The following is a 14,817-nucleotide window of genomic DNA, read 5'->3' as shown; positions in this document are numbered from 1 at the left end:
TGTATGTGCAACGTTGACTGACTCACAAATTGAACTCAAGACAGAACTCATGACCTCTGAAAATGAGAATCTCACAATATAAATGTTTATTTAGGAAGGCGATCAATATTCACTCGTAGAGGCATTACAGTATATGCAAAAGGATCTGGAATATCCACTCAACTTATTAAAATTCATGAGAGTTTAAAAATATCACCCAGACTAGGAGGGGTGTAAACAGAAAAATCTATTTCATATAAATAAGAAGCTTACTTTAAATTCACCTTGGAAATTGTTTTCTTCTTCAAAAGTTCTATGATGTTTGCCCTGTTTATATCAATGGTCTTCTTAGAAAGTGTTTCAAGCAGATGACTCTGTGGCATTTTATATCTCATAAGTAATCAATTAAGCGATTTTGAGTAGACCTGTCTGGGTCTTTCTGGAAATGATTGCTTAATCACGCATGTATACGCAACAACAAGCGAGGGAAATTCTCATCTACTGGTGAAAGATATATGAGCAAGTAGCAGGGATGGTGATCATCCTCAGTTTCACATGCAAGAAAAAATTCTCTATATTTTTTGAAGAATGTAAGTGTATCACTGAACTGTGAAACAATTATATCATATTTTACATTTATAACTGGAACAGATTTTTAAGTGAATTGGAAAATTAGTGCAACAGCTCCAATAAATGGCTGAAAGACAGACCAGAATAATCCATTCATTTTAAACAATATTCGCTTACATGGCTCATTGGACACAGGGCCATCATTATGGTAACAAATAATTTGTTACAAGCTCTGCACTGGCACTTGGCCCAGAGCTAGGTCTACCAGCCTGGCCGCATGGGCACAGCCTGGACTGCACTCTCTACCAATGGCCATGCCATACCTTAATGGGGAAATGTACTGTAGACTTGTCAGCAAGCCACCTCTGACTTTCATCAAGCATATTGTCAGATATTTTATTTTTGGAAATGAATGCATTTCTTTTTGAGGACTCTCACAAGAATGACACAGTTGCACTGGCCTATTCTGATAAAGAAAGTAGGGGTAAGGGCGATTGGGGTTGGTACCAAGTGTCCACTAAAGAATCTCCATTCACCAAAGACTTTGCATCATGAGTAAGAGTCAACACAGCAGGACTACATCCGGCACAGAAGGAGCTAGCTAAGCAATCTGAAAATCACTGCAGTAGACTGCATGGGAAAGAAATGCTGCACTATTTTTGGAGAACATTTCTAGGACTGGCCATTGAGAACACACATCCTTCTAAATCTTAATAACTTGCAACTTTTCTTGTTCATTTACTCGAATCTCCCAATGAGCATTATTCCCAATTCTCAGATTAGGACTTTGAGGCAGAGACAAAGTGACTTCTCCACGTTTATAAACCAAATGAATGACCCAGATTCTTGAGTCTATTTATAGGCTAATCAAGAAAGATGTTTAGCCATTTTATTAAGCAAATATTGGTCCATGGATTTTTGGTTAAAAAGAAAGTAGACACCATATGTACCAATTATTGACTAGCTATTCAGAAAAATCAAGGTATAACGTAAATTAATCTGTTATTATATTTGCTTTCCAGGGATTTTAGATCCTTCAAATTTGTTACAAACTAGGAAGTTGTGTGTGTATATGTGTGTGTGTGCATTTCCCACATACATAATATGTGGGAAAAGCAAATAAGCAACAGATATAGGTTTTTAACACATATAGCAAATTAATCATCAATTGCTTAGAGAATAGGAACTTATATATCACTATATTCTTGACAAGTATCAAACAATGGAATTTAAATCCAATAAACAATAGAATGATCCATCTAATACAACCAATGATCATGACTGATGACTGTCTGACACCTGCTATTATTAGCAAGAGGGATCAAAATTGTTTTAAATAATAATTTAGAAAATGTAAACATTTTCTTACAACGTAATATGAAATTCAAATAAAAACTGTTCACATTACAGGTAAATTTGTAGTAAGTTACCATCTAGCAAAGCAATAGTGGGACATAAAGTAGGGATTTGCTAATAATAGTCCAATTTTCTGTTTGGTTACAAATATCTGCATTCAAAAACCAGTGATTGAATTTCCCAAATAAAACTAGTAGCATCTTAGCAAAGCTGTTAGCATTCTTATCCAATGTCACATTTAATGGACTTTTGATAAGAAATGCTTGCATAGAATACTTCTTTATGTTATCTCAGAAACTTTATATTAGGAAACCAGAGAACACGCCAATGGAATATGCAAATTAGAGTTTGGGGAATATGCAAACACAATGATATTTGGTGGGTAATTTTACCAAACTGCACATATTTTCCTTCGGCATTGGACAGGAAATTCTAAATAGAAGGAAGTGATAATGTGGATAAAGTAGAAAGTGTTCTATTATGCGTAGTATTATTCAAAAGGAATGAGAAGGTTTGAATAGTTAAACCATTTAACCACTCACATCTTTGAGTTTTAAATATTCAGATAAACCATTTTTCAGGAATCTTTTCAAAGCATTCTCATTCCTTACTGTGATATTCACATCTTTAAAATCTCATGAAACTGTCATAATGTCTCATTATGACTTGCTCTGAACTTATTTTGACCTACTATCCAATGGTCATAAAATAATTCAGAATCTTAAACAGGCATTTGATAAGGACATTATAATAAAATTAGCCATATGATTCATTTCCCTTTTAGAAAGAATAGCCATTGACATTTGTTAAGAAAAATATTCAAGAAGCTAAATTTACATGATTTTACATTTTTCTCAAACAATCAATAATTTTAGGGATGGATAGTAAAAGTAACCCCAAAACTAACTGCATCAACTTTAAAATTATTTGACCTACTTAAAACTTTACATTGTGTGAGGTGTTGTTCAATCTTTTCTACATCAGAAATCTCTTTCACTTAAGTGCAATATATATATATTGTCTAGGAGTAGATTAAAAGAAAATCTAGTCTATAGTTAAAATTATTCACAAACTTAAATTCAAATGTATCTTTGTTGTGATTTATAAATGTCAAATTTTAATCACTTAATGCATGTTAAGACATACGCTCTAAAGTACTCAAGAATTTTTAGAAAACAGTGAATTTTCTCTCTGAGATTATATCAAGGCAATGGACTATTTTTCCATATTAGCAAAAATTCAAACATATTTGTGATAGGTTTATTAAAGTAATATAATCATGTTTCAGGCTCATTGACACAAATATAGTTGGCACAGTGCCTCCCCGTTGGCACAAGGGGTTAAGATGCAACCTATGAAGCAATCCACAGCCTCTGCAGCACGAGTTTGATCCCGGGCCAGGGAGCTACCCACATGGTGCAGCAGACCTCTCCTGCCTCACCCGCTGCTCCCCTCAGCAGTGTCTTTCAGTCAATCCACCTGTTCTGTTCCCCACTCTGTCTCCTCACCCCCCTGTACCTCTGTCCTGTACCCCAGTTCTTGTATGCATAAATAAATAAATCTTCAAATATAGTTGGCAATATTTAGTTTGTATCTCAAACTAATTTTGATAGTTTTTAGAATTTCAAAATTAGCTCACTATAGTCTTGTAGAAATAGCCACTCATCACATGCTTATTTTTCATGAGAAACACATGATTCAAAAGAAACAAAATGAAAACCAGAAAGGCAGAACAGATCAGAAATGCATTCTTCATCACCATCAGGAAAAAAAAAAGGGGGAGTTCTCTATATAAAAACAGCCTACCTCACAATTTTCCATATTCATGGCAAGGTCTTATCTCCCTGACTCCACTCAACCACTGGCGTTCTATGTAAATCGAGAACCTAAGACACCCTGAAAAATTATACCCTCCTTAGCCCTCTGAACTTATGTCTCCACATTTAGTCAGAATGGAACTATCCCTAACTGTTAAGTATGTGATAAATAAGTTATCAGTATTTTAGTTGTCACTTTTATTACTACCAGTGCATTCAGATAGGAAAGGATTTGACATTCTTTCAATTATGAGAGGAAAATTTTACAAAAACAGAAGTATGGAATGTAGTTTGCAGTCTGGTTTTCAGTCCTTCAATTAATTTTATCATCAGGCTAATCTGATTTTATATTAGAATCCAACATGGGATTAGAAAATAGTGAGTTTGTGATGGGAGCCTTCATTGTGTACACTCAGTCGGTTGATCTGTTATTTGGTCTTGGTTGATCTCTTTTATACTTTCGGGAACATCCTTTCTAGTTTTCTATACTACCATAGCTCCTCAGGATGAAGCTCCTCTATCCCCATCCTACCAGAGGCCGAGAACTATCTAGGATACAGTTCTCAATGTTGGTTGCATGACAGAATGAGCTGGTGGGGGACGGTTTAGATCATCTAAATTGAAATTTCTGGATTTGGGAACCAGACATCCATATGTTTTAAATATTTCTAGGTTATTCCATTATATATCTAGGTTTGAAAACCACTTTTCTATAAATTACATAGAGACACGGAATTATTTTAATTGTGAGATGAAGACTTTCCATAGTCTTTCCTAATACCTGCTCCCAATAATTTATACATCTCAATACAGAAATGTTCTTGCCATTCATGAATTGATAGAAGTTAATTGTAAAGAGCAATCTTGACAGACACATTCTTTATTATTAGAACAGCATAACTTTATTTTCCTATGTCAGGCACTATCATTAGACACTAATATAGAAATGATTCTGTATCTAAGCTAGGAATCTACACTCTGGCTACTCACACACACACACACACACACACACAAAATACTTGAGAACTCTTAAAATATAAATTCTCCAAAATTGAACCTTAATGAGATTGAAAATCTCCAGCTCTCAGTCTAATAACTATGAAAAGCCTAGTAACTTCCTCTACAGTGTTTATTCTCCTCATTCTCTTTGTCTTGTCTAATACCGATTGCTTTGCTTGACTTTGTCTGCTTTTAAAAAGTAATTAAGCCAAAACAGATTCCACAAAATTTACTATTTTAAAATAATTTACTCCCGTGTGCTGAATACTTGATGGAATACACACAACTTTGCAATTAAATTGAAATATTTTAAGGTTAAATACTATATTTTACCTCACAATAAAACAACAGAGTGACTCCAGATCATTAATATGGGCTTATACTACTGTTATGAGAAACTCTTTTGCTACCATCCATTACTGCTCCTATTGCTCTAAATTACTTCCTCATAATTTCAATATTCTACTCAAATTGAAAAGCTCTGTCTTTAAAAAAGTTATCACTATCATTAATCTGATTTCCTTTTACATGGTTCTGATTGAATTGGTTTGTGTGCCTGCTGTCCATATACTCAAAATTTATTCAGATGATCCAAATGGATAGCCTAGATTGAGGCCCATTGTCCTCAGACTTGGAGAGACATTGTACTATAGAAACTGCTTCTTCAGTCAACAAGAATACGTCCATACGTACATCCATACATTCATATATATACATGTACACACATAGCTTCTGGATGGTCTTAATAGATATTGAGCTGGCCAGTCCCCACAGACTGAGATCCAGTCATATTTAAAATGTGAGTCCTCTGTCATTTTTCAGATACCTGCAAATCCATGTCTGCAACTTCCTGACAGTGACTTACCCAGATATTCCCATCTTGATGATAGGGTTTCCAGTTCCTCCCAGTGTCGCTGTAGAGCATGCGGTATTGGGTCACCCAGTCCGAGCTGCTGTATCTGCCTTGGGTAGCAATGGCACTGATCTGCTTCCGATTGCCAAAGTCAACCTGAAGCCATTGATAATGGTCACTGTCTGATGGAGACCATCCCCCAGCACCTGAAGAAGGTAGAGGCAAGACAGGAAATGAATATTGAAAGTTGAACATCATGATTGACAGTGGATTATTGTACATCTTTTAATTGGCCTCGTCACTGCTGTATTTCACAAATATATTATAAAGTGTCCTTTACAGATGCCGTCGGGACTTCAACTAATATTCTTCCAGCTGGGTAACATTGATACTCTAACCTTTTTATGGTGTAATTATGTGATCATTTTCTCCTGAGCAAATGTCTTCATAATTCCTCAATTAGATCTTATTAGTACATGTCAAAGTCTAATTGGCTGAGGGTTGATCAATTTACCATGAATTCTTCAACTAAAAATCACTAGGAAAAGATATGCAATAATCTATTCATTCCTTATGTGAGGTTTTATCTTTTAGGAGATTATAAATGAAGCAAAAAGGTAATTATATACAATTCTACAATGTATTTTGTTTTTAAAAGTTCAGAGTTCAGATAATACTGCTTGACCTGAAGTTGAGGTCTAGTTTTACATTAGCCTTTGTAAGAAGACAATATATTTACTAACACTTAAGAGGTAGACAATCAAAGCCTCTTCATAATGAAATTTCTTGGAAAATTATTTGCGCTACTAAATGAAGTGAAACTTCTTTCCACAAAATACAATATAAATGAAAGACAAATAGTACAAATGCAAACACATTTGTTAGAAAAATAGCACTAATATAGAACAAACAGACCCTTAATTTATAATATTATGTAAAATAACTCTCATTGTACATAAACACATCACAGAAAATCTGACATGCTTAGTGCTAAGAGGTAATATAATTCTTTGAGTGAATTCAGTTACTAATGGGAATACATGATAGAAAATACTTAATAAATCATTCCAATGTACAGCATATCAAAATACATGTAACATTTTTCAAATAAGGAATTTAAAGACTTACAATAAAACAGTTTATTCTATAGAACTATAGTAATAAAAATCATTTTGTAAACCATCACAGATATATCATTTATTTAATGATATTTATATGTTTTTTTTTCCTGCTTTCAGCTATGGTAGAACAGCTTTCCCAACATAAGAAACATGTGATGTGATATATAAAATTACCCTTTTGAGGAACTGGACAACAGACAGTGCAGGAGCCTGGTCCCTAAAAATAAAGAAATGAAGGGGCCCACTCAGCTTTCTGGCTTTCTGCCTGTGGCAGTTTCTAGATCCTGACACATGAGGGACTATCCCAGGCAGAACAGAGTCACTGAGATAGATCGGAATGGAAGCTACTGACAAGCTGGACTTCGAAGCAGAGACCACCGGATAAGAGGTGACTGTGCAGAGAAAGAGCTCTGGGAAACTGTAAGATCATCAGGGAGTCTCTGGAGTGTAGACTCAGGACTTGCAGACTAAGACTCCATAAGGCCAAGTGAAGGTAGTTCTGAAATGAATAACCAGAGATTGCACAGGGTAGGGCGTAGTTTGACTCCAGATGACAAAAGACTGCGTGAACTTGAACAACAGCAATCTCAGAAAGGCTATAGAAAAACAGTCCTCAAATACAGGCTATTCTGGAAACATCTGAGAAAAGGTTGGGAATAAGCCAGAAAAAAGATCAATCTGGCTCACAAATAAAATATCGAAATCTCCAATATACCACTAAAAGAGGTTATGGAAGTTTAGAAACCCAGTGGCACAACATTCAAAATGTCTCAGTATAAATTAAAAAAAAAATTAGACATTTGGGAGGCAGGAAAATATAACTCACTACCAGAGAAAAGGCAGTCAGCAGAAGAGACTGATAGAGATGATGAAAGGATAGAGATGATGAAATTAGCTGACCAGCTCTTTAAAACAATGGTATAAATCAGTGCCACCTTAGAAAGAGAACATGTAAATACCAAAGAAACAATTTGTCCCCCACTGCCTGCAGAAAGAAGCTTTCCATGCTTCCACACACGCAGGGCATACAATGCCTCCCTGTATCCCCAGGCACAGCCCCTCCATTGAGAAAATGTGACTTCGCCTTCAAGGATCACCGAGCTCACATCAAGTACCACCTCCTACAGGGAAGCTGGGCTGTGCCAGCCAGATCTTTCTTTGTGTCTGGAGGATTTGCCTCCCCCATCTCTTTAGAGATTCCCAGAGACAGTCGTTGGCTGTAATTCCACTTCTGGAATTTCCAGGGTAAAATGAGGCATTTTACCCAAGGTCATGCTCCTTCTGGGAGTTGTATAGATGAAATCACTGGTAAACCATTGGCCAGCAAGGGACAACACCTTTGCTCTAACTTGGGAAAAATGCTAAAGGGTCGCAGGATCTTGATGGTCCCTGCAGAATTACTTGAAGTTTCCATTACGACTGCACTGTCTTTTCCCCTCTGCTTCTCCTGATTTTGTTTCATTTCCTTCCCTTATACAGGAAGGAGCACTCTCTAAAAATCTTCCCAGGAATTCTTGTATTGTGAGAAGCCAGCCTGCAATACATCTTTGACGCTTCTTTACCCATGATCTGCTTACTGCCAATAGGGTGAGCTGTTCTTACTTCATATTTTGTTTGTTATTATAGTTATTTCTCTCCTGTTCTAGTATTTCATATCCCCTGTAGTCATAGATCCCCCTCCTTCTTTTACCTAGAATTCTGTAAAATTTTGGAGGAGCCATAGGTGAACAAAACACCCATCATAGGGTTATCAGTATTATATTCGTTGTATTAGATACACAGATCCAAATTTGTTCCATCTTGGGAGAAGTTCTATATCCAATTGCATGTAGCATTCTATCTGTGTGTTATTAAAAGGAACAGGGAGATATGGTCACTGAAGTAAGCAAGAAATCATTACCATGAGTGAAATAGTGAAAAGATGTATAACTGATGGATGGAATTTAGACCATTTCTTCTAACGAGTCCTACAAAAGAATATTCCCGAATAAAATCTCTTAAGTTACCCATTTTTACTGCATTATAATTTTTTAATAAACAGGCAATTAACATGTAGCTCCTTAATCTCATTTATCTCATTATGTTAAAAAAAAGAAGTTATTGTTAAGTTTTAGGAGAGCGAAAATCTCAAAGCAGCGAAAATGCAAGTTAAACTTTATTCCTTACGGAGTGTATTTGGAGAGAATAGTAATTAACCTCAAGGGGAGGGCAAATGTCAGGCTTTCATGAGGAACGTGGTGGAGGGATCGATGAGATGTTTCCTTTTCTCTTTGATCTATCAAGCAATGTAATTTGGGGAAGTTGATTACTTTGTTCATTTGGCCTGTGAAATGTGTAACCTCTATCGATCCAAGGATTAAGAATGATACCTCTTTCATCACAAAATGGTAGAGAAGAGAACAGAAGTGCTCCCCAACATACTGTGGAAAGTGTAAGATGACAAACACGTCCACAGTGGAAATGGAGGTGACTCATCACAGGGAGTCAGTGGGCAGCTGAGGAGGAGACAGAGTTGTTGGGGAATGGAGTATCATAACCTCAGTTTCCAAGAAGACTTAAGAAGAACTCTTATCTGGAAAACACAGGACCCAAACTATCCAGTAGATACATGGCGCATTGCATACTGGGAAGAGTAACTTGAAAGATGACTCGTCTTAGAACTCTGCTATTCCTTACACGGTAAGGATTGTTCCCTCGCTCTCCACAATCCCTCTCTCTGCCTCTTCCTCTCTCCTGTTCCTCCATCCCCACCAATTCCACTTCTATCCATTCTGCTCCCTTTCTCTATCTCTTTATTTTCCCCACTCTCTTGCCCACACCCCCCTGTGTGTGCGCTTGTGCGTGCACACACACACTCATACCATAAACATACGGAATGTTTCCATTCTAGATTGCCACTCTACTGAGGTCACTTAAGTGATAAATTTTAATGGCAAACTTGAGAAAGAGATGAAACTAATGATCTAAATGGAGTGGGAACTTACAATCATGGCAGCAACTTCTGCTTTGTAATTTGTAAATTAGTGCCTCTGAAAGAAGGGAGGACCCCATGGAAGGTTCTGGAGAGGGCATGGCATCTCTTTCCTGGTGATTAACCTTTCTGTATAAAAGGGATGCCCGGGTGGGTGGATACACCCCCACTAGAGACTATAAGTCTAGATTGTAATTTAAAAGAAGAAGGTGGGAGAAAATTTAATTAAGTATTGAACTACCTTTAATAACTAGTTGAGAAATATGGATCAGATGAAAAGAATAAATTGAAAAGGAGACTTTCGGGCAAGATAGCATTATGAGTTCAGACTTGGAGGCTTTCTTCTTCTCTAAATGCACATTATTTTTAGATAAGATAGATAACAAGAAAATTGAAAAGACATAACCAGGATCAAAACACGATAAGCATCTCCACGCACAAGAAATACAGCTAAAATACTAAGCAAGGAGAAGGATCAAGCTGGAGCCTGCTGGAGGGCTGCTGTGGGAAACCACAGAGGCAGAGGGCCGAGGGAGGGGCTCCCGTGGAATGTGGGTGCACGTAAGTTCTGTGAGTGTGTCCGAGAAAGACACCTTAGATCAGGGCAAAACACCAACAGCAGCCCAGGAAAGAGTTGCTTGTGAGGAGAGATGGCAAACAGCTTCTACTGGCTGGAGACATGGTTTATACAAGGCGGCATGTCCCAAGAAGAAAACAGGCTTTGAGCATTGAGGGATGTCACCCCTGGGTTGGCGTCTGGACCTGCGGGGCAAAGACTCTGGGTTGTCAGTAGAAGATGTGGTTTAGGACTGGGATTGGGAAGTTCTGCAGAGAAAGTCACAAAGCTCTAGGACAGAAGAGAGGGGACAGTGGAGGCAGGGCAAAGGAAGGGACACGGGTGACTGACATAAAGAACATACAAATCAGAATTTGACATCACGGGCAAGAAAACTAAAGCCAGGAAAGCTGCTGACCTAGTCAGAAGTTCAATTATCAACCACTCCAGATACGTGACAATTGAGGACCAGTGGGAGTGAATGTTTTAAGGTCTCAAATACATCAGGAAGTGAAACTATTCATTAAAAATAGTGGTGATTATCTGATATGGCAGAGGGAGAGAACATATTTACAGTTTCTGAAAACCACCATAAAGGTTATCTCAGAAGCCAAAAATGTAGTCATCTTTAGGAACAAAACTCATTAGAGGAATATCTACAAATGAGATATTATCTCAGAAAGAAGCAGTCATTGAAAGGGAATATTCAGGAATTCTTGCAGAAGTCAATATAGAAAATGCAAGCTATGTCAGACTTCGAGAAGTTCTGCTTTTGATCAAGATGGAGTAATAAGGGCCTCCCTGGTGGCGCAGGGTTAGTTAAGGACAGCACTATCAAGCTATCACCAGCCACTGCAGCACGAGTTCAATCCCCAGCCAGGGAGCTGACCCACATGGTCCAGCAGACCTCTCCTGTCTCCCCACTGATCCCATCAGCAGTGTATATCAGTAGATCCTCCTGTCCTGCTCCCCACTCTCTGGTGAATCCTCTCACCCCCCAGAGCAATGGCTTACACCCTAGCTCTTGTATGCATAAATACATTTTTAAAAAGACAAAAAAAAGATGGAGTAATAATTAAGTTTATTTTCCCACCAGAAAAAAAATTTAAAAAATGGAAAATATATGGAATGAAGCTTTGCAAGATACAGGATATCAGGCAACAGAGGGCTGAGACTCCTGATATATAGAACAAAATGAAGTGAGTCCTACTTCCCCGGCTCCTTATCTTGAGAAGTTTCTAGCCTGAGACAGGAAAAGACCCAGGGGAACCTGACTAAATGCCCAGAGAGCAAAGTGGGGAGAGGGCCCAGTAGGCGGTAGGGGAGGACCAGGGGCACCTGGTGGTGGGTGTGGTGTGGCAGCATGTACCTGAAAAGGTGCGCTCCTGGCAGCATGTACCTGAAAAGGTGCGGATCCTATAGCTTTGAACAATGGACAGACTTGTAAATCAATGTTACCTCAATAAAACAAAATACATAACACAATAATATCAACGTTTTGAAAGACAAAACAAAATCACTCTGGCTGCAGCAGCAAAACTTGAATATCTCCCAAGACAAGTCACTACCTACTAAAACCCTAATTTTGAAACATTCCGATTATATCCCAAAGGACTGGCATTATTCATAAATGGAATTTTAGCTTCCTTGAATATTTTTCAAAGGTTCTACCAGAAAAGAAAGCTAGCCCCCAAATTAATAAATAAAATTTAAAAAATAAGAGTCTTTGTGAATCTAGGAAAAAATAGTCAATGTTCTTCAGAATCTGGCATGTGGGTTATGAACATTTAGAATAAAAGAGAAATCAGGGCAAGTCGGTGATATTGGAGGTGGTGTAGTGGGTTGTAAGGATTTCCTTTTAGGACCGCATTCTTGTTTAATAGGATACAGTGAATTCTTATCTGCATCTCTATGGTAATTTTAGCAAAGCTTTTGGCAGTATCTTCAATAAGTATAACATTGATTTGGGAGATAATAGTTTTAGGTAAATTCAAAAATGGTTAATAATGATGTCCCAAATATGTTGATTAATGGCTACATCAACTTGAAAAGAACTCTGTAATGATATGCCATGGGCTTTCGTCCTGTATTCTGTCACTTTTAATATTTTTATTATCTAAGGCATGGAAACATGCTTATGAAATTTGCCAATTATATGAAGCTGGAAAAGAGACCTAATAGGATAACTAACTGAATTATGATGTATAATGTTCCTGACTGGCTGGCATACATTCTAATGCTTAGAAATAATTATACAACCTAATTTACTTTATGGATAATACAGTGCGGAAATGATAGCATCGAACAATAATACTGTATCTGCGGTATTACATTCAAAACATTTGGGATCCATTTTATTGAGTCGAGAAATAAACAGAAAAAATGAACAACACAAGTATAAAATATGAGGGTTGATAACAAAATGTACCTAACCATGTTATCACCAACCTGATCTGCAGAGAAAGCACACACAGAAACCCATGAGCTCCCCCTGTGTCCTTTGCTGAATATGATCACCCTTCTGCTCCCCAATAAATTGCCCCACAGACTCATGGATGAGGTTGTATATGACACTAGGTTGTTTGTTCTCATTGCTGCATAATATTACACAGAACAGTCAGTATACTACTCTTTATCCACTCTGGTGTTGAACATGTGGGCATTTCTAGTTGGCACGAATATGAATAATATTGACATCAGCATTCTTAGTATTTGGAGCACCTCTTTGTACATTTCTGTTGGCTATACACCCAGGAGTGGAACTGGGACCCCTAAAATGTTTGTAGTTTTAAATTTAGTCAATTATCCTAACAATTTCCCAAATTAAAAACAGATTTTTACTCCATGGACACCAATAATGTCAAAAGAGTTTCTGTTGCACATCCTTGCCAACATTTGGTAGAATTCACCATTTTTTTCTTTTAACTTTGGTTTAAAAATTCTACCTCATTGTAGGTATAACTTGCACTTTCTTGCTAACTATTCCTATTTTGTTGATACCAAGACAATGTACAAAGTGATTATAAACTAAATGGTTACAAGTGAAAGGGTAGACAAATAGATCAAATAAACAAAACACAGATTCCTGAAACAAAACGTGTACATCAGCAGTAGGTTGTGCGTGTACATCAGCAGTAGGTTTATGGCAAAAAAAGCACAAGGAAATTAGAGAAAGCAGGTATTTTATAATAGCCATATTCAGGATCAATTAGATGCCCACATTGTAGCCAAAAGTGAAAGGTGGTTCTATCCTATACTAGCCCCTGACAGTCAAATTACAATGTGTAGATCAGTAATTTTCTTCCAATTAGGCAAACTTCAAAGCAAATGTATTGAGGTCTCTGTTTACACAGTCATCTCAGGCGTAAATGAATGTATCTGGGTTGTGAGAAAGAGACTTACTGCAAGGCAGCTGAGTTTCACATATTAAAAATATATATATATATAATATTTTCAGGCAACTTCCCAAGTCAACTGTATTTTAAGGTCTTTAAGAAGATCGACTTTTATAAAAATGTCAACTATGACTTTAATATTTTGACTAAATGAGACAAAAGAAAGGAAGTCAGATGCAAGTTTATTATAACATAAAACTGCATAAAGGGTGGAGAGCAGTGGAAATTAACATGAACTCGAACCAAGTTTGATGGACTCTCTGTTCTGCATGGAAACTACAGAGTAACTTCTACTTTCACCACAATAGAGCAAATCTCCACAGGAAGGTAGCCCAGACTGAGTCTAAAAGTGAACATTTGTATACAAGTTTAATGTAAAATAATGATCCTTGACTATAATTAGAAAATCTTGGATATTTGCATACAATATAACTTAAAAGTTACTTATCAAACAGCACAAATGATGTAAGATCTTAGCTTTAAAAGTGTTTTGGCAATACTAGGACCAAGAGAAACTAGACTTCTTCATCAGTTATTTCAGGTGGGAGTATTAGGAAAAGAAGAATAAACTTATAGCTAGTCAGATTTGAATATCACATAAAAAAAACTTAAAAATTTAACACCAATGAGAGAATGAGTTAAAAAAAAAGTGATGAGCTTGCCAATACTGAATCTACTCAAGCTAAAGTTGAATAATGAGAATTTCTTTAGAGGAGGATTTTATGTAGGATGGAACCTGGACTAAATATCACTTAATTTCATTAACAAAAAAAAAAAGTTGAAATGAAATAAAAGCTATTATGTTGAATTCATTAGCAATACTATCAAGTGATTTTTATTTCTTAAGCCTTAGGAACCAACAGTTATTATTCAAGTTTTGTTTGATTCATTTTACTAATATCAGGGGACATTATTTATAATATTGCTAAGTAACATTTGACTATATATAAAAGAGTTCATTATTAAAGAGTTTGGTTATTTCCATTTTTACTATGAATTATAATACTATGGTCCATTCATTCAGCAAATATTTATAGAGCACTTCTATAAGCGAGTCATTTTTTTTTAAATCATAAGCAATATTTACTAGACCCTTTTTTATACTTGAGGATACAACTTATTTATTTGGAACATGTACAAAACTTGTTTAATACTCTTACTGGGGAAAGAGACATCTATTATACTTTTAATGTGCATAAA

The 14,817-nt window shown here is 36.6% G+C and overlaps 1 protein-coding gene across 1 annotated transcript in view; it reads right to left on the bottom strand.

Annotated features, from left to right (window-relative positions):
• CNTNAP2 (contactin associated protein 2) overlaps positions 1-14,817 on the bottom strand; it is a gene marked incomplete at both ends in the record, with an annotated part of 1,573,870 nt that overhangs the window by 990,335 nt on the left and 568,718 nt on the right. Inside the window, one exon of the mRNA XM_084230860.1 lies at positions 5,587-5,780. Coding sequence (XP_084086986.1) covers positions 5,587-5,780 — 194 coding nt within the window. The remainder of the gene's footprint in view (positions 1-5,586; positions 5,781-14,817) is intronic.

Source organism: Talpa europaea (genome assembly GCF_964194135.1).
Source record: "Talpa europaea genome assembly, chromosome: 3".
In the NCBI taxonomy this organism is placed as follows: Eukaryota; Metazoa; Chordata; class Mammalia; order Eulipotyphla; family Talpidae; genus Talpa; species Talpa europaea.
This window is presented reverse-complemented; position numbering and strand designations above follow the sequence as displayed.